Below are 25,067 nucleotides of genomic sequence, written 5' to 3' on the forward strand. Positions count from 1 at the left end.
GGATACAGATCTACGTCATACCCTATTAAATGTCTTACTTAGTGTGTGTACCAATTTTCAGCTAAATGGATTTAAAAATAACCGAGAAAACTGTTTTAATTTTTTTTTATAATACCTCCTCGTCGATAGCCTAAAAGAATTAAGTTTTCTGTTCGTTTGCCCCAACATTTTTGTCAGACAATTACATTTTTTGTTTAAGAATATAATTATTTGTAACTTACTACTTTTGTCGGAAAAATGGTTGTAAAGATAAGGGATGCACGAACCCAGCATATTGTCAAAGTATAGTTTATTAATAAAAATTAAATTTTTTGTCCGACTTTGGATTTGCCCCAATATTTTTGTCGGACACTTAGATTTTTTGATTTAGAATATAACTACTTATAACCTGATACTTTTGTCGGAAATGTTTTTTTTAAATTCGAAAAAAAAAAACTATAGAACGACGTTTGTCGTTGTTCACGGAGTATGTACACAAATTATCAGATCACAATTTTTCTAAAATTTTCTCTATTGTCGGAAAATTGGTCATACCTTTTTAGATGTTTTACTTAGCGTGTGTACCTATTTTCAGCTAAATGGGTTCAAAAATAACCGAGAAAAACTGTTTTAAATTTTTTTTTGATACCTCCTCGTCGATAGCATAAAAGAATTAAGTTTTCTGTTCGTTTGCCGTCAGACAATTACATTTTTTGTTTAAGAATATAATTACTTGTAACTTACTACTTTTATCGGAAACATGGTTGTAAAGATAAGGGATGTACGAACCCAGCATTGTTTAAAAGTATAGTTTACCAATAAAAATTAAATTTTTTGTTAGACTGTCGATTTGCCCCAATATTTTTGTCCGTTACTTAGATTTTTTGATTGAGAATATAACTACTTATAACCTGATACTTGTGTCGGAAATGTTTACTTTTAATTCGGTAAAAAACTATAGAACGACGTTTGTCGTTGTTCAAGGAGTATGTACACAAATTATCAGATCAAAATTTTTCTAAAATTTTCCCTATTGTCGGAAAATTTTTTAAGAAAATTTTGAGTACTGCTCTTTGTCATACCTTTTTAAATGTTTTACTTAGCGTGTGTACCTATTTTCAGCTAAATGGGTTCAAAAATAACCGAGAAAAACTGTTTTAAATTTTTTTTGGCAATACCTCCTCGTCGATAGCCTAAAAGAATTAAGTTTTCTGTTCGTTTGCCGCAACATTTTTGTCAGATAATTACATTTTTTTTAAGAATATAATTATTTGTAACTTACTACTTTTGTCGGAAAAATGGTTGTAAAGATAAGGGATGCCCGAACCCAGCATAATGTCAAAGTATAGTTTATTAATAAAAATTAAATTTTTTGTCCGACTTTGGATTTGCCCCAATATTTTTGTCGGACTCTTAGAGTTATTGATTTATAATATAACTACTTATAACCTGATACTTTTGTCGGAAACGTTTTTTTTTAAATTCGAAAAAAAAATTATAGAACGATGTTTGTCGTTGTTCAAGGAGTATGTACACAAATTATCAGATCACAATTTTTCTAAAATTTTCCCTATTGTCGGAAAAATTTTTAAGAAAATTTTGGGTACAGCTCTTCGTCATACCTTTTTAAATGTTTTACTTAGCGTGTGTACCTATTTTCAGCTAAATGGATTCAAAAATTACCGAGAAAAACTGTTTTAAATTTTTTTTTGATAATACCTCCTCGTCGATAGCCTAAAAGAATTTTTAAGCCTCTAAAATGCATATCTTCGCATTTTTCAGATTTTCAATTGCTTATTTACTCGAAAAATGCCAAGTCTTGGGAAAAATGACAAGAGATCTTTTTTATTTAGAATGACGATCCAGGAAACCTAAACTATTCTGTATAAAACAGGTGATCTTTGGAATTTGTTTAAAAAAATTATTTAAACAATCTCTGCCCAAAAATTCCGCCCTGCACTCTGCGCCTACACTCAGCCCCATTCGGATTTATTTTATTTATTTATTTGAAGTGAATATCGTTAAATACTAAACCGCAAAGAAACCGGATCAGAAACATACCTGCTCTTAGGCAATATTATTAATAGTAAACAGACATAAATAACATAAACCTTACGCTAATCAATAATAATTAATTATTTGTTTACACCATTATAATATATTGATAAAAAATGAGAAAATTATTTATTGTAAGTACAACATAAAAATATTTTGTAGAAATAAACTTCACAGAATTTTATGAGATTAGTATTATACACTCCCACGGTTCTTAGACATTACTACGGTTGCCTAGATCGACTAACCAATGAACATTAAGGGTGCGATTACGTCACGAGAGTGTACTGTCATTTGAATCGTAATATGATTTTTTTCGAATCCTGAGAAAACCAAGTATTTTTGAAAAATTTAAACGCAAGATTAATAAAGATTACATTATTACTGAGGGCGGAAAGCCCCTTAGAATAAACAAGCGGTTTCTATTGAATGAAATATTTGAAATTAAATATCACACTTCGCTTTTATTTTCAGCCCTGTAACTTATTAAAATAAACATTATAGAAGTTTTCAGGGACTTTCGGCCCTCAGTAATAATGTAGTCTTTCATTCTGAGTTTAAATTTTTCAAAAAAAATTTATTAGTTTTCTCAGGATTCGAAGAAAATGAATACAATTAATACACATTGAGAATTTTGACATGCGTCAAAATTTTGCAATAACTCAATGTAAAATTCTAAACTGTTGAATTCCAGCTTCCCTAATTATTTTACATCAAAAGACATTAGAAACTATTTGTAGAGGATTGAAATCTGTATTGAAAACGACTGTTAAAATTGGTCTACGTAATTAAACATATTCCAAAATTTTGTAAAAATGTAATACATTTTAGTTTTCAGCCCAAACTTAGGCCACACACAATACAATAATGTTCACATTTTTGAACTGTCAATATTTTTATTTTATCATCTATTGTTTAAAAACAATACAGTTGATAAGATACCCTCAGTTGCGGAGAAAGTATTAATAATAAAGATTTTTTATTCAGTCAATGGTGTGAGCACTGTCAGTTAAATAGTAACATGTGGCCTAACTTTTACACGCATACCTATTGTGGCATATGTATCATATTTTTCAAAATTTTGGAATGCATTTAAATCGTAGAACAATTTTAACTTTTGATTTTAATACAGATTTTAATTCTCTACAAGTATTCTCTCATGACTTTTAATGTAAAATAATTAGGGAAGCAGGAATTCAACAATTTAGAATTTTACATTCTAAAAGTAATAGAGTGTCATAGAGTTTCCTATGGCCCTTTTTAAAATTCACCACCCGGTATAAGATAAAATGTACTATTTGTCTTATTATTTCATAATAAGACAAATAATACACATATATACACAATAACACACATTCAATGATCGAAAATCATTTAAAAATATGGGAATGTGTACTCTTGTGACGTAAAGTCAAAAATATAAGTCTCCCCACCACCGTCGGTCAAGGCAACCGTAATAAAGTCTAATAACCGTGATACACTCCCACTATTTCAAATAATTCTTCTTTTTTTAATGACAGATTAAGTTGATTTTAGCAGTTTATAGTGTGAAGTAGGAATTCTTGTGTTGTATGTTGTTTATTCCGAATGTGTCAAAGTGAATCTCGTCAGAGCGAATCCAGTATAGAAATATTTTATACGGAACCGACCTCATCACATGGACTAAATAATAGAATATTACAAAATATGTTGTAAGGTAAGGTCTCTGAATAAAAAAAAATAGTTCATTCGGTAATTTAACAGTAAATTTAATCAATGTATTAAAAATTTTTAATCAAATAATATCGTTTTTTAATTCTTTAATCGTTTTTATTTTAAAAGTTTCGTTTCAGCGGTGTGATTCTTACTGGTCACGTGGTCATCCGTGTCTCTCTAAAAATAAAAGTATTGATTAGTCATACGATATAGATATTCATTCAAAATATTTAGTACAATAATAAACAAAGAGTTGTGTATTATTTATACAGTGATAAGCAAGCTAAGAACCGGCAAAATAACGCAAAAGATGGAAAGCATATAAAGTTGTGAGATAAAAATAAATGAAACAATTAGAGGTGGGAAATTTAGAGATAGAAACCTATAAATGTATATTTTCTACAACCGTGTGAAAAATGCAATTTTTAGCACTCCATACACGAGCGTTACAAATGCAACTTTAAGCCACTAGTGCTTTAAAAATTTTATGGCACTGCAGTTCGTATTGACCGTATAGACAATTTTGATGTAATGTCAAAAAAATATAAAATGGAATGTCAGTCAAGTTCAAGTAAAAGTTTTTGTAGATATTGTCCTGTAATTACGTTTGTAGAAAAAATATTGTATGATATGCGTGTTAAAAAGTACATTTTTAAGGCACTCATGTGAATTGCAGAACTCGCTTCGCTCATTCTGCAAACTTTCACATGCGTGCCTTAAACGTGTACTGTTAACACTTATATCATAAATAACTATCATATTGATTGTTTTACACATTTAGACGTATCAGAGTAGTATGTCAACTAAAGCTGTCACTGTCACAGTGGTCACACTGTCATATTGTCACATAGCTGTAACACAAAGCAAGGAATAACAAAAATAACACTTACTACAGTGCAATGACAAAAACATTATTTTCTAACAAGGTTAAAACATGTTATTTAAACTCACATTTACCGCCAAATATGTTTGATATACTTATCAGAGAAAAATGGTCAAATTTTCAGTACATATTTACCGATGGGTCAAAAGACGCAAATGGAACGGGCTGTGCAGTATTCCACGAAAATAAAAATTACCATCATCAATATAGCCTACCTATTGAATGCTCAATATCCACAGCAGAAATGATAGCAGTAATGTTTGCTGTTCAGTATGTACTACTGAATCCAACTAGCAATTATGTTATATTTACTGACAGTAAAAGCGTGGTGGACAGATTAATTTTATTAACATTCAAACAGTCAAACACATAAACCACATTGAATTGAATATACTTAAAACTCTGTGTGAAATTATACAATTAGGAGTAAATGTAATAATTGCTTGGATTAAGGGTCATTCGGGAATAAAAGGCAATGAAATAGTTGACAATTTTGCTAAATCAGCTTATGTGATCGGAGAAAAAATAAACAAAAATTTAATTCCAGCTTCAGATATTGATACTTTTAGCAGACAAAAACTTAAAAACAATTGGCAATTGCATTACAGAGAATGTAATACTGGCTCAAATTTTGCTCATTGTAACCCTAGGATATTCTCAAAAAGATGGTTTTACACAGAATATAACAGACATTTTATAAAGACCATCAATCGGCTGAGAGCCAATCATGCTCTTACGCCATATTACATGCATAGAATCGGCTTGTCAGATACTCCCAATTGTACTTGTGGCAAAATCGGAGATCTAACACATGTCATATTAGAATGTCATTTAAACATAAATAACATAAACGACCTTTATAAGGAATTAAAAGATTTAAAATGTTTTTTCCCAATAAACTAATACTTTAATATTTACAAATGATATGGAAATTCTTCATCTCATTTATAAACATGTTAAATTATGTAAATACAAGTTTTAAACGTAATATAATAAGCATAATTTGTTAATGTGGTTTGAAAAAATAAAAAAAAATAATATGTAAAAAAACACATAATAAAATAATAACAAAAAATAATAAATAAAAAAAAAGAAAAAAAAATAGAAACAAAAATTAAAAAAGTATAGAAAAAAAAAGAAGTAAAAAAGTGTTTCGCACAAATTAAAATATATATTAAAAAAACAGTAAAATAATTAAAAAAAAACAAAATAAAAAAAAGCTACACAATGTACCAATGTATCTATAAAAATAATATTGTAGAATGTACTTATGTTTATAAGAAATTTATGACTATGAATCTGCAATCAATCACAAACAAGTCTGGCTAATTGGCTCTGCCAAGGCCATTTTTCAAAAAAAAAAGAATAACAAAAACCTAAGGATCTTCAAAAATCGGAATTTAGAGTTTGTATCGACGACGACGTTCTGTGACTAATATAATGGGACAGAAAACTCTACATTTTAAGCAGATTAGAAAGACAGTAGAACATACAAAACTGTACCGAGTATAAAGTAACGATAAGTACAAAACAGCCAAGACTATTCCAAATTTCAAATTTAACAAAAAATAATAACAAAATAGAATACCACAAAATACCACAAGAATGGAGATCAACCATCCTAATACCCATCTTCAATAAAAAAGATAAATCGGACCCGGAGAATTACAGATGAATTAATTTATTAAACAAAACATTAAAATCAACAGCCAAAGTGATAACTGATAACAAACAAACTGGATAAAATTATAACATTAGCGAAGAACAAGGTTTCAGGTCGGGAAGATGATGCCCCGACGCTATCTTTATAAAAAGGCAAGTTCAAGAGAAATCATTAGAATACAAATCAAACCGGCATATTTATGTTTTGTGGACCTTAAGAAGGAATTTGACATAGTCACATTAAAGGACGTTATCCATTTATTGTACGCAAGAAGGGTAACTCTAGGAATAATTAAAACGATCGAAAATATCTACCAGAACAACACAATAGCAGTAAAAGAAGAAGAATAAGAAGACTGATAGACCCAATTTAATCTGGCAATAAGATGAGGCAGGGGTCAGGATTGCCTGACTCCTCTGTTCTTCAATCTGTTCTATTATTCAACCTGTTCATGGCTGAACTAATAAAAACGTAAGAACTAAAAAAGGATACGAAATGGGAGAAAAAAAAACTTAGAATAAATAATAATCTGCCATGCAGACGAAGCAATAATAATATAGCAGAGTGAAGATGATTTGCAACGTATACTGCACAAACTAAATACAACCTTTAGAAAATTTAACATGTTAATTTCCCCAAAAAAGACCAAATGCATGGATTGTTAACATCTTATCTACTCAGATATAAATTACAGCTGGATAGTCAGATAATAGCACAAAAGTCATCTAGTTTAAATATTTTTGCATCACACTATGTACGGCACGTGGCAAAGTAAACAGTATTGAAATACGTATGCCTCAAATTTGAATGTGTCATGTGCCTAAACGTACTGGGCCTCGATTTTTGACCCTTCGCTTCGTTATCGAACGTATTCGCTTCGTATCTGTTTAGTATACGTAGCGAATACGTTCGATAACGAAGCGAAGGGTCAAAAATCGAGGCCCGGAGTGGTTACCGAACGTCGTTGTAACGTGTGTGAATGTCATTTTAATGTTAGATGCTTCAGGATGGTTCCCAGTTTTGCAGAAAAATTTTTTATCGTGCAGTATTATTTTCGGTCATACGGTAAAGGTCGCAAAAAGGGGTCCAAGCTTAAAACCAACAATGGTTTCAGCAGGTCGGGGCAACTTGTCACACGACCAGGGAATCTCTTCGAATACTACGCGATCGTAGTTTATTTATTTAGCGTATGGCTTAAGTATATCACAGAATATATTTAGATTTATGCATTATACAATGCATCACAAACAGATGTCCAATTTTTTTATATATTCGATTGACCCTTCGGTTGCCATTACAAAGTCTATAGGGTCGCCTGTGTATGCTCTGCGTGGGCAGTCCTGAACAATGTGACCGATCGTCTGTCTTGCAGCGCCGCAGTCACAAGAAGGTGAGGGGAGTTTACCCCATCTGTGGAGGGAGTCGGCGCATCTTCCACAGTTTGTTCGAATTCGATTAAGGGCTGCCCAAATCTTACGGGGACGTTCAAATTCGCCAGGTTTCCCTATGATGTCCGGTAGACTATGATAATGCGGATCTGTCCTACTTTCCCAATCTTCTCTCCATCTGGTATTTAAGTCAAAGTTGGATTGCTGCAGCGCTTGAGCAGACTGTAGAGGGGGTAACCTGGATCGGAGACGGTTTCCAAGAATATCGGGGATGTCGTTGTGGACTAGAAGCTGGCGACTGTCCATTATTTTGTTATATTCTTTAACCAATGCATGTTCGCGGCGTAGGTTGGGTGGGGCTATATTACTAAGGGTAGGTAGCCACATTGTAGGGGTGGGCTTAATTGTGCCTGTTATCATACGCATAGTACGGTTTAGTTGGGTGTCGACCAGGTGGGTATGCCTGCTATTTAGACACACTGGAGCACAGTATTCTGCCACCGGATATATCAGGGCAAGAGCAGAGGATCTTAATGTTGATGCTGTGGACCCCCATGTAGTGCCGCAGAGTTTCTGTATTATATTGTTGCGTGTTTTCAATTTTGCTGCTGTTTTCGTCAGGTGTTCTCTGAATGTGAGCGTTCTGTCTAGAGTAACCCCAAGGTATTTCGGGTATTTATTGTGTTTTAACAGCTTGTTATTAAAATACACTCGCAATTCTCTGTTTGCCAACTTGTTGTTTAGATGAAAAGCTGATACTTCAGTTTTTGTAGTACTTGGCTGTAGTCTCCATTTCTTAAGGTATTCGCTGAGGATGGATAAGTCATTCGTGAGAGTGATTTCTGTAGTTTCTAAAGATTGGTGGCTTGTTGCAAGGGTCCAGTCGTCAGCATATCCAAACTTCCTTGATTCGGTTTCAGGCATGTCAGCAATATAGAGGCTGAAAAGTAAAGGGGCAAGGACAGAACCCTGTGGAAGACCATTGTTAAGTTTTATCTGTCTACTCGTCTCCTTTCCCATTATAACCTGGAAGGCTCTGTTGGTCAGCATGTTGTCAATGAGGTTAATTATCTTTCTGCAGGGGATAATGCGGGCCAGTTTATATATTAATCCCTGTCTCCAAACAGTATCATATGCTGCTGTTAGATCTATAAATACTGTTGCTGTCTTTTGTTTCTTTTGAAAACTAGCTTCTATAAAAGTTGTTAATGACAGCATTTGGCCCGTACAGCTTCGATGAGGGCGGAAGCCAGCTTGTTCAATGGGGACATTTTCTAGTATCCTGTGACTAATTCTGTTGAGGAGAAGCTTTTCTAATAGTTTATATGCCATGCTGAGTGGAGCTATGGGGCGGTAGTTTTCTGGCTTATCGTTTGATTTGCCCGGTTTCGGAATTGGAATTATCTTTGTTCGCTTAAGTGAGAAAGGAATGTTACCTGACTGAAGTATATCATTAAAGAACATTGCAAGCCACTGTTTCGTGTATGCACCACTGTGTATCAAGAACTCTGGATGGATACCATCAAAGCCAGGTGCTTTACCTGATTTCATTTCTTTCAGCGCATGTGTGATTTCAGAAATAAGTATTCTTGCTGAATATTCGGAGTTCGTTCTGTTCATTTGTTTTAATGCCCTTAAGTCTCTTTTCACGTTGGTAGTATGTGTTCGATCTCGTAGAGCTCTGGATAGAGATACTATATGGGAGGCAACCTTGTTAGGAGACATTTTAGACTCTCTGGATTCCAGCTGGTTAGCTCCTCCAATTTTCCGCAACAAGGACCATGCCTGCTTGATTTTTTGAAGTCAAGGTTTTCGACAGTCTTTATCCATTTTTGGCGTCTAGCTGTATCGATGTTGTGTAAAAGCTCATCGGCTATTTCTCGGTCACCACTTTCGAGAAACTTCGTGTATAAGTCTTCACATGTTTCAGTCCATCCAGGCACATATTCTTTGCGATACCCCCTAGGGATGGTTTTCTTGGCAGTACTTATTACTGCGCCCACAAACCTCTCATAATGTTTGCTGGTTGGAGGGACCCAGCTCAAGGTCCGGTCTAGTTGTTCAGAGAATTTCTTCCAGTTTGCTTTTCTAAGATTCCACCTGGGTCGAGGATATGATCTAATTATTGGAATTGATATTCCGATGGTGATAAGCACCGGACGATGTTGAATATGTGGGAAGTCTGCAAGGACACTTCTCGCAGTTGTTAGTGGTCTGTCATTGGTATCTTTTGAGACAAAACATAGGTCTGGGTTATATTCTTTTATCCATGCAGCTGATTTAAATGTTCCTCTGTCTTTGGCATCAAAAACTAGGTATGTGTTTTGCTCTTCGGACCATTCTACTAGTGCCTCCCCATTTTCATCATTCGTGGTGTACTTCCACATTTCGTGGTGGCTGTTGAAGTCGCCGATGTATATAGTAGGATGTGGATGAGTCTTTAGCACTTCTGGGTTCCATGTAGTGGGTGGAGGTTTGTATATGTTAACTACGGTAATATCTCCAATCTTGGTGACTACTTCATGTATATTATTTTCATTTGAAGCAGAAAGTAGGAAACCATTTTCTATATTGCAGCGAATGTAGGTTGCGACGCCGTAATGTTTATCATAGGTGGCTCCCAGTAAATCGTAGCCAGGTATCTTTCCCCTTAAATCAAGCTGGACTTTGTCTTCAGTATGGGTCTCTTGTATGGCAACCAGGTCAATGTCGTTATCGTGTAGGATTTTTTGCAACACTTGGCATTTTGCCTGGATTATGCCCTCGATGTTAAGGTGACAGACTCGGATACACTGTCCGAGATCTCTAGTCAGTTGGTTCTGAGAAGAACCTTTAGTTGTTCCCATCGTATGTTTACGTATAGATAAGATTTCTGTTTGTGATCTGTGATGTTGGCAGGATATTGTTTTTGTTTTTCGTTCGTCTGCCGCCAAATTTTTGCTAGTTCATTTAGCGTTACCCAGGGTGCACCACATGGAGGCGAACTAGCATTACACCCCGCGATCGTAGTGGGAGATCGCCACTCACCAGAACTAGCGCCATCTGATACGCACATACAGAATGCTAAAGAAATCAGACTGATCCACCCTCTGGCATTCCGGAATTGCGAACTAAATTTAAAGATTTTTTTCGTGCCAGAGGGCATCTTTAACATCTGTTTTATCGGGAACGTCATAGTGAATAATATTTGCACGGCTACCATCATCTATACGCTGTAAGCTAGTACGTAGATGGGATATTTAAAAGTTCGTGAGCGCCAATAGTGACAATTCAGGGAACCTTTCCTGGAAATTTGACATAAATGTCAAAGTGATTAATTTAAAATTGAAATTAAAAACATTAATTAGAAATAATATTAGTTGATCAAAGCTGTGGTATATATTTTTACCTTAAATATACTTACGTTTTAAATACTGAATTTAATTTTTTTTAGTGTTCCGTAATATGTAGTTATAAATTAATCTATTAATCTTAGCGCCATCTACACGATAATCGTGAAAGTATCCGAAGTAAGAAATTAATATTTCATCAATAGAACGTCAAAATGATTAGCAAAATCTTAAAAAAATCGATTACAATTTAATTACTTTTTTGCGTTGTAAATATTAAGCGATAACAATTAAATAATAAATTTAAAAATTACCGGTGAAAGTTGCATTACTAATCCGCTAGGAGCGACACCAGCAAAGCTCAGAGCGTATACTAAATATATAAATAATCATAAGCATTTCAATGTTCATTTTAATAGTACTGTATACTTTGCCGCATACTGTAGCTACGCAAAGCTTGAAGGAGAATTGGAAGATCAAGTGAATAAAGCAAACAGATTACAGGTTATAAGAATGAAATAATATGGAGAAATATAATATAGGGCGGAAGGCACTTATTGAATAAAATTATTTCTGTCCTTGTTTTAAAAAATAAAAAACCACTAGGAACTTTCCGTTTTTATACATAAATATACGCTTTTTAAACCTAAATTTAAATGTACAGCAAGTACAGCAAGATTCACGCAAGTCTAGCATAGTCCATAAGCTTTATTTTTAATGGAAGAGCCTATATATTTTCATATATTTAAAAGCTGTTTAACAGCCTAATTTCAAGGAACAATATCATGTATGGTGTATTACGAATAATACAGGGTGAAATTTTAAATAATTATAGTGTGTGGAAACGACTTATGGAATAAAATTGTTTGTATCTTTATTTCAGAAAATCAGAAAAAAGGCTACGATACGTCAACTATTAAATTAAAATATGCACTGTTTAAACACAAATTTAAATATACAGTGTGATTTACACAAGTCTAACATAGACCATGATCTTTAATTTTAACGACACACCCTGTATATTTTTACGTTTTTAGAATCTTATAAACAACCTCACAAAAAAGTGTATTCTGTTCTGTATATTCTGAATAATAAAAGGTGGAATTTTAAAATTTTGAATAATTTTCGTTAAGATATTAAACACCTACACAAAATTTTGAAATTAGTAATTGTATCATACTTTAAATAATGGCATTATTTTTTAAATTGGCTCCATAAATACATACATTTTCTAAACTAAGTATTTGGGTTTTGTATTTAATGTCTTCACGCAATTAATAATTTCAAAATTTCACCTTGTATTATTCATAATGGACCCTACATAATACACTTTTTTGAGATGAGATTCTGAGTAGATTCTAAGAACATAAAAATATACAGGGTAATCCATTAAAACTAGAGATCATGAACCATGCCGTACTTGCGTGAATCACCCTGTATATTTAAATTTATGTTTGAAAAGCGCCCATTTCAATTTAAAAGATGACGTGTCCCAGTATTTTTTATAATTTTCTAAAATAAGGACATAAACAATTTTATTCCATGAGTGGTTTAAATACTTTATAATTTCAAAATTTCACCCTGTATTATTCATAATACACGCTACATGATATAGTTCGTGGAAATCAGGTTATTAAGCAGCTTCTAAAAATATAAGAATATACAGGGTGTTCCAATAAAACTAAAACTTGAATGGATTCTGCTAGACTTGCATGAATCGCTCTGTACATTTAAATTTATATTTAAAAAGTGCACATTTTTATTTAAAAATCGACGGGTGTTTTATTCCATAAATGCATTTCACACTGTATATTATCGGAAAAGAAAATACAGGCAGAATTTACGCAACAGTCATCAGACCAATAATGACATACGCGGCAGAAACACGACTTAACACATACAGGACACAAATAATGCTAGAGACAGCAGAGATGAAAACCCTTCGGAAAATCGATGGTATGACACTATGGGATAGAGTTAGAAGTGCACATATATACACACACCCAAACTTATATGAAATCACCATGTATTTCAAAGTAATATTTATTTCTTTTGAAAAAACTTTTTATTGTTGCAAAGAATAAAGGTTTTTATTGAAAATAAACAAATATATAAGATAATCGGATAGTACAGCTCGGTATGGTATAGGTTATTTGCTTAAGTTGCAAATTGAACGAAAATAAATAAACTTACTTTTGCGTCCAAAAACGAAAATATGCCTGATGTGGGGTTATAGAACTTACAACGAGGAAAGATTATTGCTCTTGTGGAGAAAGTAATGTTCTCAGAGGGAGATAGCTGTAGAGCTAGACGTAATACAGGGCGTTCTGTCCAAAACCTATGCTAGGTAACAGGAACTAGGAATGCTCAAAAATAAAGCAAGGGGAAGTCGCCAAAAGTAATAACGGCTCTCGAAGATCATTTAATTATCCAATCAGCTGGAAGACACCCAACCATTTCTCACCTGCAGCTCCAAAGGCAACTTTTGGAAGCTACAGGTGTAACCGTTTCAGTTGAAACGATAAGAAGAAGAATTCGTACCAAGAAGTATACACCAGAAAACAGTTATGGGTTCCAGAGTTATCCAGGCAGCACAAGATTGATTGCCTAAATTGGTGTCTTCACCACCAAAACTGGAACATTGGGAATTGACAATATGTGATATTTTCAAAAAAAGTCAGGATTTGTGTAAAATCAGATGGCCCATCAAATCGTGTACTTAGAGGTCGAGGAAGATAAGCAAGAACAAAAACTGTCAGGTCTGTTCACAAATAAACAAGGGGAAGTGTAATGTTCTGGAGAGGAATTTGGATCCGTAAAAAAACTCATTTAATTTTCATCCAATCAACTTTAACTGCTTACTGGTATGTTGATAACCTGTAGTCAGGCTCTGGAGAGGTGCAACAGGAGAAAATTTAATTTTATTGCATGGTTATGGACCTCTACATACCATTAGAGTCACTACAGACATCATTGAAGCAGAACGTATCCCTTGTTTGGAGTGGCCTGCTTGCTGACCCGAGCTTAATCCTATAGAGTATTTGTAGGATATGCTTAAAAGACAAATTAGAGCTCGCCGGGATAATCCACAAAACACCGCAAGACTAGTACAAGCTGCTCTTAAAGGATGGAGCAACGTACTACAACAAAATGTTGATAATTTGATTAGGAGCGTGCCCACGCAAACTGAAGCTTGCATAAGGACTAGAGGTGATAACACTGACTACCACAAAATACAAAAAAAAAATAAAAACAATTTAAACATTATTCGTTTTACATTGAAATTTTGTATGCTATTAACTTTAAAACAACTACTTTCAATTTGTTAAATTAATATTAGTCCATTAAAATGTTACATTTAGGTTGCATTTCTTAGAGGAGTCAATTTTATTTTTTTAATGTGTAGGGGGGTTAAGTAGAAGCTTAAGTTCAAGTTTTTGGGGTCGCCACCCTTGTCCCCCGGCCGCCATATTGGAAAAAGTGGTGCAAAGGGTTTTCGCGCTATATCTTCTAAACTAGCAATCCAACAGAAAATGTAATTACACATTAAATGTAGCAAATTAATGTTTCTACAATTTTATATCTATTACTTTTTATCGCCAAGTGACCAACAGAGAAGTTATAAATAAAAATATGAAAAAATTTTGTAAGAAGTTTCTTTTTTGAGGTTATAACTTTTTTCCGTTCATTTCACAATAAAATAACATCATAGCGATTTTGTAGAGTATTTTTCAATAAACAATTTTCGCTATAAAGTTGTTTAATTTTATTTATTATCTAGGTTTTACAGCTCTCCAATCTTGACCAGATTCTCGAATTCTCATAGTAATACAATAAAAAAAAAATACTTTTCTATCTATATATTAGTCCAGCGGCAGCTGGACTAATGGCATCTTTATGCCAACCACGAAAATCAAATTTAAGGTGAATGACCAATGTTGGTCCATTTTTATGTTTTCGAGGTCGCTGAATCCTAATATGAAGTTTATTTTTATCTAGATTTGCTGGAATATGTTCAAAAATCAAATTTTATACAAAACCTCGCTGTATCATTGGTCGCTGTAAATATTTCCTTTTGAAAAGTTTACTGTTTAATCTCTGAAGTGTATGTAGATAACAATGGGATTTGTCCTAAATATTTAAACACATTAAAAGAGGAGTTGTTAGTTTTAAAACATTTTGTCGTCATATTTCGTTAGTTTCATGTTTACTTCAAAAAGTTGAGTGACAAACTTTTTAGTTTATAATTTTAACCAACACAACAATAAAATATAATTCATGAAGAAGTTTTTTGGAAAATTTTAAGTCAAAACATACAACAGGAAAAAAGTTATGTTACTTCATAAACAAGCGGCACACCCCAAAAACGCTTATATCTCGAGATCCTAACCACGGTGTGGTAAATGGCTAATTTTGATCATACTTTATGATTTTGATAACAAAAATTCGTTTTTTGCTCTTCTTAAGAATTTTGCAATATGCGGTCGCGTCATTCTTCTTCTGATCCGGCGAATTTGTCCTCAAACAACTTCTTGGGCCGTTTCTATATATGCTTCGGGTTACAAGTTTTATAGTGGGGAGAAAGGTCAAAAATAGATTAACAATAGCATAGGAATGTTAAAATCATAATAAATTGTATGAATAAAAAAAATATATAGATAGAAAAGTAAGCCTAACTTTTGTTTTTATTATATCCCTATGAGCATTCGAGAATCTGGTCAAGTTTGGAGCGCTGTCACACCTATATAAATAAATAGAATTAAACAAATGTATAGTGGAAATTATTCGCTGAAAAACCCTTTACAAAATTGCTAAAATGTTATTTTATTTTAAAATGAACTGAAAAAAAGTTATAACCTCCAAAAGAATATTTTTACATATTTGTGATTATATCTTTTTTGTTGGTCACTTGACGATAAAAAGTAATAAAAATAAAATTGTAGAAAATTTAATTTGCTACATTTTATGTTTAACTAGATTTCCAGTAGGGTTGGTAGTTTACGAGATATAGCGCGAAATCCCTTTGCACACAATTTTTTCCAAGATGGCGGCCGGGGTACAAGGGTGGCGACCCCAAAAACTTGAACTTAAGCTTCTACTGATCCCCCCTACACATTAAATAAATAAAATTCACTCCTCTGACAAATGCAAGGTATGGCTTAAAAAATGTAACTTTTAATGGAGTATATTTAATTGTTATGTATTTGTTATTCAATTGCTTTAAAATAAATATAATTTTACATTTTGTGTGTTTGTTTTTTTAAATTCGGAAGAGATAGGGCCATTCCACGAACATACTATTTTGGATTACTTCGACAACGAATATTTTACTGTGCAACATAAGAAGTACGGGAGTAAATGGCGATAATTATTCCAATAAACAACAATGTAATTTGCAATTTACTTTCGTTCTTCTTATTTTGCACAGTAAAATATTCGTTGTCGAAATAATCCAAAACAGGCGTATGTTCGTGGAATAGGGTATAAGAAATATCACATGATTCCATATTAAGTTTGGGTGTGTGTACAAACGGAGTAGATGCAAGATAAACAGCATTAATAACTGGGTAAAAACAGAAGAGTAGAATGGAACGACCACATAAGCCGAATGACACATAATAGAGAATTAAGAGGAAACAGTAGCGATCAACAGGTAGCGAAAACGCATTCTAAGATTGCGGCTGTAATTTTGAATATTTTTTCGAGATATTTGGCACACGTATTCGTAATATAATAGAAAATGGCGGTACAGAGCCCAATTTGAAAAATATATTAATATGTGGAGATTACTCTCTAATTAAATACAATAATAAAAAAACGAGCCTATACCGCCATTGTGAGCTATTCTACTACTTCTATACGCTGCGTGAGCTCGTACGTAGAGGGGATATTTACAAATTCGCGAGCGCCAGTAGTGGCAAGTCTGTAAACCTTTACCGGAAATTTGACATAATTGTCAAAGTGATTAATTGAAAATTAAAAGTAAAAACATTAATTATAAAAAATATTAGTTGGTCAAAGCTGTGGTATATTATTATATTTTTACCTTAAATATACTTACGTTTTAAATACTGAATTTAAGTTTTTTAATGTTCCGTAATATGTAATTATAAATTAATCTTAGCGCCATCTACACGATAATTGTGAAAGTATCCGAAGTAAGAAATTCATATTTTATCAATAGAACGTCAAAATGATTAGCAAAATTAAAAAAAAAAAAACCGATTACAATTTTATTAATTTTTGCGTTATAAATATTAAGCGATAACAATTAAATAATAAATTTAAAAATTACCGGTGAAAGTTGAATTAGTAATCCGCCAGGAGCGCCACCAGCGAAGCTCAGGGCGTATATTAGCGTCGTCTATTTTTAAATTCTGAAAGTTTCGTTGATTTATCTACGTTGATAGCCAGACCTATTTCTATCGCATTTTCTTTAAGCTCCACATACACATACCGTATGGTGCAAATGTCTGGAATAAATTCTATATTTCGTAAACCGTCGACTTTAAGGAAAAATCCCGAAACAGGTCGATTTTTATTTTAAATTTACAATATTTTGGCAAATATTTAATATGAGTGACGTCATCCATTTCGACGTGATGACGTAATCTTTGATTTTTTAATGAGACTAGGAGTCGTGTGATAGCTTATTTGAAACAGTATTCAATTCTTTATGTAGTACTATACATATTAATGTAATTGTTTATACACAGTGTACAAAAAACATTTTTTTAAATTAAATTAATTGAAAAAAAAAGAAGAATGTATCATTCAAAGTACATTTTACTATTGTCAAAAAACAAAAAAAATGTTTATTTGACAACAAGCATTGTGTGCCCACTCCCGCTCCCACCAGCTCCCGCCAACCACCAGACTCTTGGAAGTTTAAACATTTAATTTAAAAATAAACATTTTTTTCTGTTTCTGATAGCAGTAAAATATATTTTGAATTAAATAAATTACATACATTCTTCTTTATTTGTCAATTAATTTAATTTAAAAAATTTTCTGGACACTGTGTATAAGAAATTATTCTAATATTTATATTACTGAATACAGAATTGAATTATCTTTCAAATGAGCTGTCACACGACCCCTAGTTTCTTTTAAAAAATCATCGATTACTTCATCACGTCAATAAACGAATGACGTCACACGCATGAAATATATACCAAAATATCGTAATTTAAAAATAAAAATCGAACTGTTTCGGGATTTTCCTTAAAGTCGCCGTTTGCGAAATATCGAATTTATTCCAGACATCGGCACCATACTGTATAGTTCTGTGATGTCTCTTGCGGTTCTCCTTATCAAGTTTACACCATTGTGCCAGCCCATCTCCCTGTTTTAGCCCTTTAGTTATCTGGAAGGGATCGTCAATTCATTTTGAACTCGTACTTGCGCTTCTGTGTAAGTCATGGTGGCTTGAAATAACTTTAGCAATTTACTCGGTATACCAAATTCTTGCATAATTACATATATTTTATCTCTATATATGTTATCATAGGCTTGTCGAAAATCTACAAATATTTGGTAGATATCTATGCTGTGCTCCCAGGCTTTAGCTAATATTTGTCTCACGTTGAACAGCTGGTCAACTGCAGACCGTCCTGGTCTGAATCCGGCCTGGAATTCTCCTACGATTTGTTCTCTGAAGTGGCTCAATCTTCGGTTTATGATCCACGTAAACATTTTATAACTCACATAGAGTAAGGATATGCCTCTATAATTTTTGTAGCTTAGTGTGTCTCCCTTGTGGATATGGCATATAATTGCTTTTTTCCAGTCTCCTGGAATTTCTTTTGTGTTACACACGTCTCTTATCAGTTTCTGCAATCTATCTATCAGTATGTGTCCTTCAGTTTGGAGTATTTCAGCTGGTATGTTGTTAATCCCTTTATTGTTTTTCAGTGCTTTAGTGGAATCCAATATCTATTATCTTGTGGCTGGGTTGGTCAGTTTATTATTTTGGTTTTGATCTGCTATCTCGATATCAGGTACTGCATGGGCTGTGTTTGTTTGTACTTGCTCTGTAAGCAGACCGTCCTCCTTCTGAGTCGGGCTCTTTCGCCAAAATATGAAAATGAACTCTAGTCGTTTTTAGGTAATACGCTTTCAAGAAAAATTATCAATAATTTTGATGCACTTGTCTTATTACCCCCGATAATTTTTGATAATACCCCTTCGTCAAGTATATTACGTCAGATGCCCTTCGTTTCCATAAAAAAATACATTCAGTGACATTAATGACAATTAATGTTTTAAAATTTATTAAAGTCATGACTTTTAATTGTCAAATATTTATAACAATTGTGTGTTTAATTGTACTAATTTGTACTTACATAAATAAATTACAATAAAATTTTGGTTTTGAACAGTTTTATTCAAGAAATAATCGCAACAAATTGCACTCGATCTCTAAAATTATTATCGAATTTTTCCCGAGTGACACTTTGACAGTTTTAATTACGTTAAAGTGTCACTCGGGAAAAATTCGATAATTTTAGAGCTCTTGTGCAATAATTACTACTGATAATTTCCTACCTCTAATAGTTTCATCACTTTTTATTTCACAATTTATTATATTTAGGGCCCGGATAGCTCAGGCGGTAGTATGTCTGACTTCCACACAGGTAGGTCATTGTTCGAAACCCAGCGCCAGCGAGAACATCTCGACATTTTTAAATGTCTATAAACCTCGAATCGACTCAGCCTGAATAAAATGAGTACCTTGGGTAAAACCAGGGGTAATAATAGGTAATAATTTATGTCCGCACGGGCATGTTACACTATTCTTCTTGTTCTTCTTTAGCCTGTTTCCAACCACTCCTGAACAAAGGCCTCACCATGAGTTCTCCATTTGTTTTGTGCTGTTTGGTGCCAGTTTCTCCCCATTTTTGCTTTGATGTCATCTAGCCATCATTTTTGTGGTCTTATTCTTACAACTGTGTTCGCGTGGTCTCCAATGTACAATGTTTCTCGTCCACCTTTCCATGTTTTGTCCAGTTCCATTTCATTTTCATTTGCATTTCAGTTCTTTGGAAGAATTGCGCAAATGAAATAGTAAAAATACTAATATAAAAAGTATTGGGAACTAAAAATAACTTATATTAGTTGGTAACTAAGCAATGAAAGCACAATAATAAACTAGTATAACCTAAAATCATTTTTTATTATTAATATTTTTCGTAACTGTGTAACATTCTTTGAGCTGTGTTAGGTATATTGTTGGTCCCCTATAACTTTTCTCATGCGTCACGATTCATTTTCAAATAAAAATAAAGTCAAAACATAAAGTGAAACGAACGTCGATGTGTATATACATGCATTTTGTATACTGTATACTAGATACTACACACATCGGCGTACGTTTCACTTTAATTTGTTTGAAAATTTTTTGCTCAATTTGAAATCCAATGAAATCAATTAATTTGTGGTCATCTGATTGAATACAACCAATAAAACCAACATTATACTGAAAACAGATCCCATGGGCTGTTTTCACTCAATCATGCAGCTATGGATACCTACATTTCGTTTCATTTCGATTTTGAGGTTTCAAATATTCAATATTTCAAAATGTCACGATTTGAAATACATCTTCATCAGTTATAGAAACTAACATGTCTGGATCTTCATTAAATTTTTCTAATTGTTCCTTTGTTAATTGCACATTTAAATAAATTGTTTCTGCTTTGTATTTTTTTTCATAACCAGCAAAAAATTTTCTATCCGAATAACCCTCGAACATTGATAAATGCTCAAAAATTTTTTAACAACTTTCTCAAGCTTGTTGCTTACAGGCAACAGACCTCCGCCTACGGCGTCGGTCTGTTTCCAAGCAACAAGCTTTCGAAATCTGTTATAAATTTTTTTCGAACAATTATCAATGTTATTGGGTTATTACTACTGAAAATGAATCGTGACGCATGGGAAAAGTTATAGCGGACGACCAATAATAAATATTACAATAAAATTACTACACGACTAAAATGACACAACGGATAAAACATTTATCTTTCCAATGGACGCCAGTTAGATTATTTTTTGTTTTAAGAGTGTAGGCGCAAAATTTCGGACCAATGCTTTTTAAATGCATACATTGTTTAGAATCCTGAGAAAGCTAATAAATATTTTTGAAAAATTTAAACGCAGAATGAAACATTACATTATGACCGATAGCCGAAAGTCCCTTAGAATAAACAAAACGTTTCTTTTAAATAAGATATCTGAAATTAAAAGTCACACTAAATTTTCTCTTTGTTTTTTTACCCTTGTAAATTATTATTAAAATAAACCTTAAAGAAGTTTTCAGGGACTTTCAGCCTTTGATAATAATGTAATTTTTTATTCTCCGCTTAAATTTTTCAAAAATACTTATAGTCCGTTCTTTAACGGTAAAATATTGCAAAACCTCTAAATTTTAAAGAACCGCTTGGATTGACATTAAATTTGGCATACACATAGCTAACAAGTCAAAGAAAAAAAGTGATATTGTGCCGATATGTGCTTTTGACCTGGGGGTGGTTTTCACTCCCTCTTGTGGGTGAAAAAATATTCGTCCAAAGAAAGTCCGGAAATGGATAAACTGGATAATTTTAAGTAACTTTTGTTCTATAGAGTTTTTTCACTAGGTCAATACTTTTCGAGTTATTTGTCAGTGAATTTGTTCATTTTTTCAACAAAATACCACGCTTTTAGACGGTTTTTCGCAAATAACTCAAATAGTAAGTATTTTGTCGAAAAAACATTCGTAGCAAAAATATAGCCTGTAAAAAATTTTAAAAAATGGTGTATATATCACGTCTCTACACCTAGTAGAAGCAGACTTATAGCTAATGAAAAATACGTTCATATTCGTCAAATTCCAAATGGAATAGTTTAACGTGAAATAACCAAAAATGAAGCACATTTCTGGGAAAACTCATTACAACTTATTTAAAGTGTTTAAAAAAGCTTCATTTTTGTTTTATAAAAAAAAATTCTAGCATCAAAATTAAACAAGTTACGCTCAAAATAAAGTTAGTCCCTTTTGGTTTTGGTAAAAAAATCGAGAAAATCATCCCCAAATTAGTATCTTAAATGAACTTAATCGTTACGACTTCAGAAGTTTCTTGACTCGTGTATATATTGTTTATATGATCTGTAAGTTTCATCGGTTTAAAGTCCTTATTACTGAAAGGGCTGTAGTTAAAAGGGGTTGAACGAGTCACTGATCACGAATGTATGCAAATTTAGAAACACCAAATCTCAATCAATTTTTGTTTAACATAAAAACAAAAAAATACATGATATTCAGAAAAGCAAGTCTGACTTTTTTTGTTTTTCGAGATTTTTGGTATCTCTAACAATTTTTAAGTTATTTTGAAAAAATACATATTTTTCAAAATTTAAATTTTTAAAAATTTTATTTTGAAACCAAATTTTTTCAAAAATAAGTACTTTAAATCAATGAAATTTATAGATCATATAAACACAACATTAGTAAAATAATTTGTGGAGCGGTAACGATTAATTTCATTTAAGTTGCTAATTAGGGGGTGGTCTTCCCGATTTTTTTTGCAAAAACAAAAGGGACCAACTTTATTTTGAAAGTAACTTGCTTAAATTTAATGCTAGAAACTTTTTGTAAAACCAGAAATAAAGCTCTTTTTAAACACGCTCTTTTTGAAATTTGGTGAATATGAATCTATTTTTCATTGGCTATAACTCTGGTTCTACGAGATCCAGAGACCTAAGGTGTACACCATGTTTTTTACTTTTTTATAGGCTATATTTTTGCTAAGAACGTTCTTTCGACAAAATAATTACTTTTTGAGTTATTTGCGAAAAACCGTCTAAAAATGTGGTTATTTTGATGAAAAATGAACACATTCACTCGCAAATAACTCGAAAAGTGTTGACTTGGCGAAAAAGCTCTATAGAACAAAAGTTACTTAGAATTAGTCAGTTTACCCATTTCTGGACTTATTTTGGACATATATTTTTTCACCCGCAAGAGGGGGTGAAAATCACCCCCAGGGCAAAAGCACATATCGGCACAATATCACTTTTTTTCATTGACATGTAAGCTATACGTATGCCAAATTTCATGTCAATCCAAGCGGTTCTTTAAAATTTAGAGCAAAAACCGTGAAAGAATGGACTATTATTTGATTTTTCAGGATTCGAAAAGAATGCATTTAAAAACGTTGCGTTGGCCCGAAATTTTGCGCCTACGCTCTTAACCCGCCAGTGGTCGCTATATGAGATTTTCTCTCACGGTTTCAGAAAATTGCGCACAACTTTTTTTCCTGGAAATTATACGCGCTGTAGTTCCTTCTAGTCTCCTAACTATCCTCCCTCGACAATCTAATAGACTCGTCCGCTCAGATAGTGACACAGTTTACTTAGTATCACCATATTGTTGAGTCAGTGCGCTTCTTGTGAGAGATTCTCTCATCAAGCGACCACCGGCGTCACCAACTGTGTATAAAAATAAATTTTATTTCCCCCCCCCCCCCTAAAACCTAAAATAATATCCTTTTATGATGTAATAAAAGGCGCCGTGGATGTGGTCGATGATATGAAAATCCTATATTTTGTTTCACGGGTTAGTTGTAGATGGTCACTTACCATATATTTTTCAATGGCGGCATCAATAGTCACATTTTATATAAAGATAATAGTAATAAAACAGAAAAACGTCGTGTCTTTTTAAAGCAGATGGCTTTATCGTTGATGAAACCTCATCTTTTTTGTAAAATTTTGTAAAGAAAGGCAAAAGTTGGATATGTGAGAGAAAATCTCACGCGCGACCACTCGCGTAACAACCTACCTAGCGACCAATGCCGGGTTAAGGTACACAAAGGAAGGGTATAGGGGAAAAACAAGAAATGTCACATTTTATACATAATGAGATAAACACCAATAAAGATTTAATTCGTATGATATCTAAAGACTATCTAGGAGATTCTTAGCAGAATTCCAGCAATTCTTATACAATAATCTTTATATAATATTAATCTACATCAATGTATTAATTTAATAGTGCACCAAAAAACTGCTGACATCCATATTTTTGTTCAGTGGCTTGCGGACAATCCTGGTCCTTCGCCTGGATACATATTCTTAGAAAATTTATATTGACTGATCTTTCTGGTTATTGCTCTGAATCGATAGTCTAGTCGATAGTACTCAGTTTTTGCTACCACATGGCGAGAAAAGCCAAAATTCATGAAAAAGTGACATTCCTTGTTTTCCCCTGTACCCTTCAAATGCGAAAAAACGGTTTACAACAACTATCTTAAAGTGAGTACTTTTGTTTAAACGTATTATAGCAAACGTCTTATTGCAAGAACTGAAGTTACATTATAGATCTTCTTTATTTTTGATACATACATACATAATAATATATGTAAGTTTATCTGACTAGTTTAACTCAAAAGTAAATTCCTATCAATTATCCATTCGTAGTTCCTCGATGTTTGTAATCTGAATAGGTGTATATCCTCGTAATTTAATAGGCCCTAGGAGGAGTAGGTACGCTAAAACAAAATAAAATATTACTTATGTAGTAAGAATAAAAAAATATTCATTTGACAGTCCAAAATAATATTGTCAGAGTAGTAAAGTTTCTTTGGAATGAAATATTTGAAATTAAAAATCATACTAAATTTTCTCATTTTTTTTCACCCCTGTAACTTTTTTAAATAAACATTATAGAAGTTTTCAGGGACTTTCAGCCCTTGGTAATAATATTCTCTTTCATTCAGCGTTTAAATTTGTCAAAAATACTTATTAGTTTTCTCAGGATTCGAAAAAAATGAATGCTTGATGGATTCGACCGTTACTTGATGGAGGTTCATTTTATCTCACAATAAAACACTGAAAACTTTTGTTTTCTATACTTCCACAAAATTTATTATTTACAACTATCTGACTACAGCTGTTTCGGCAGAGTGCATTTTTTAAGTGATATAATTTACAATGTGTTTGCCTTTTTAAGTCTCTAACTGAAGGAAGTGGGGAGCTGTTTGTCTCGAGTTGGTCATTCAGAATTATATCTGTATTTTTCAGTTTATTAATTTCCA

The 25,067-nt window shown here is 32.8% G+C and overlaps 1 protein-coding gene across 2 annotated transcripts in view; it reads right to left on the reverse strand.

Annotated features, from left to right (window-relative positions):
• Nucleotides 1–3,757: 3,757 nt before the first annotated feature.
• LOC126885901 (uncharacterized) overlaps nt 3,758–25,067 on the reverse strand; it is a 45,937-nt gene continuing 24,627 nt past the window's right edge. Inside the window, exon 3 of one of the 2 annotated variants that reach the window (XM_050652723.1) lies at nt 3,758–3,906. In XM_050652723.1, coding sequence (XP_050508680.1) covers nt 3,844–3,906 — 63 coding nt within the window. In that variant the 3' untranslated portion in view covers nt 3,758–3,843. Of the gene's footprint in view, nt 3,907–20,148; nt 24,522–25,067 lie in introns of those variants that run through there. The other variant, XR_007698507.1, reaches the window with a different exon arrangement.

The sequence above is a fragment of the Diabrotica virgifera genome, chromosome 1 (assembly GCF_917563875.1).
Source record: "Diabrotica virgifera virgifera chromosome 1, PGI_DIABVI_V3a".
In the NCBI taxonomy this organism is placed as follows: Eukaryota; Metazoa; Arthropoda; class Insecta; order Coleoptera; family Chrysomelidae; genus Diabrotica; species Diabrotica virgifera.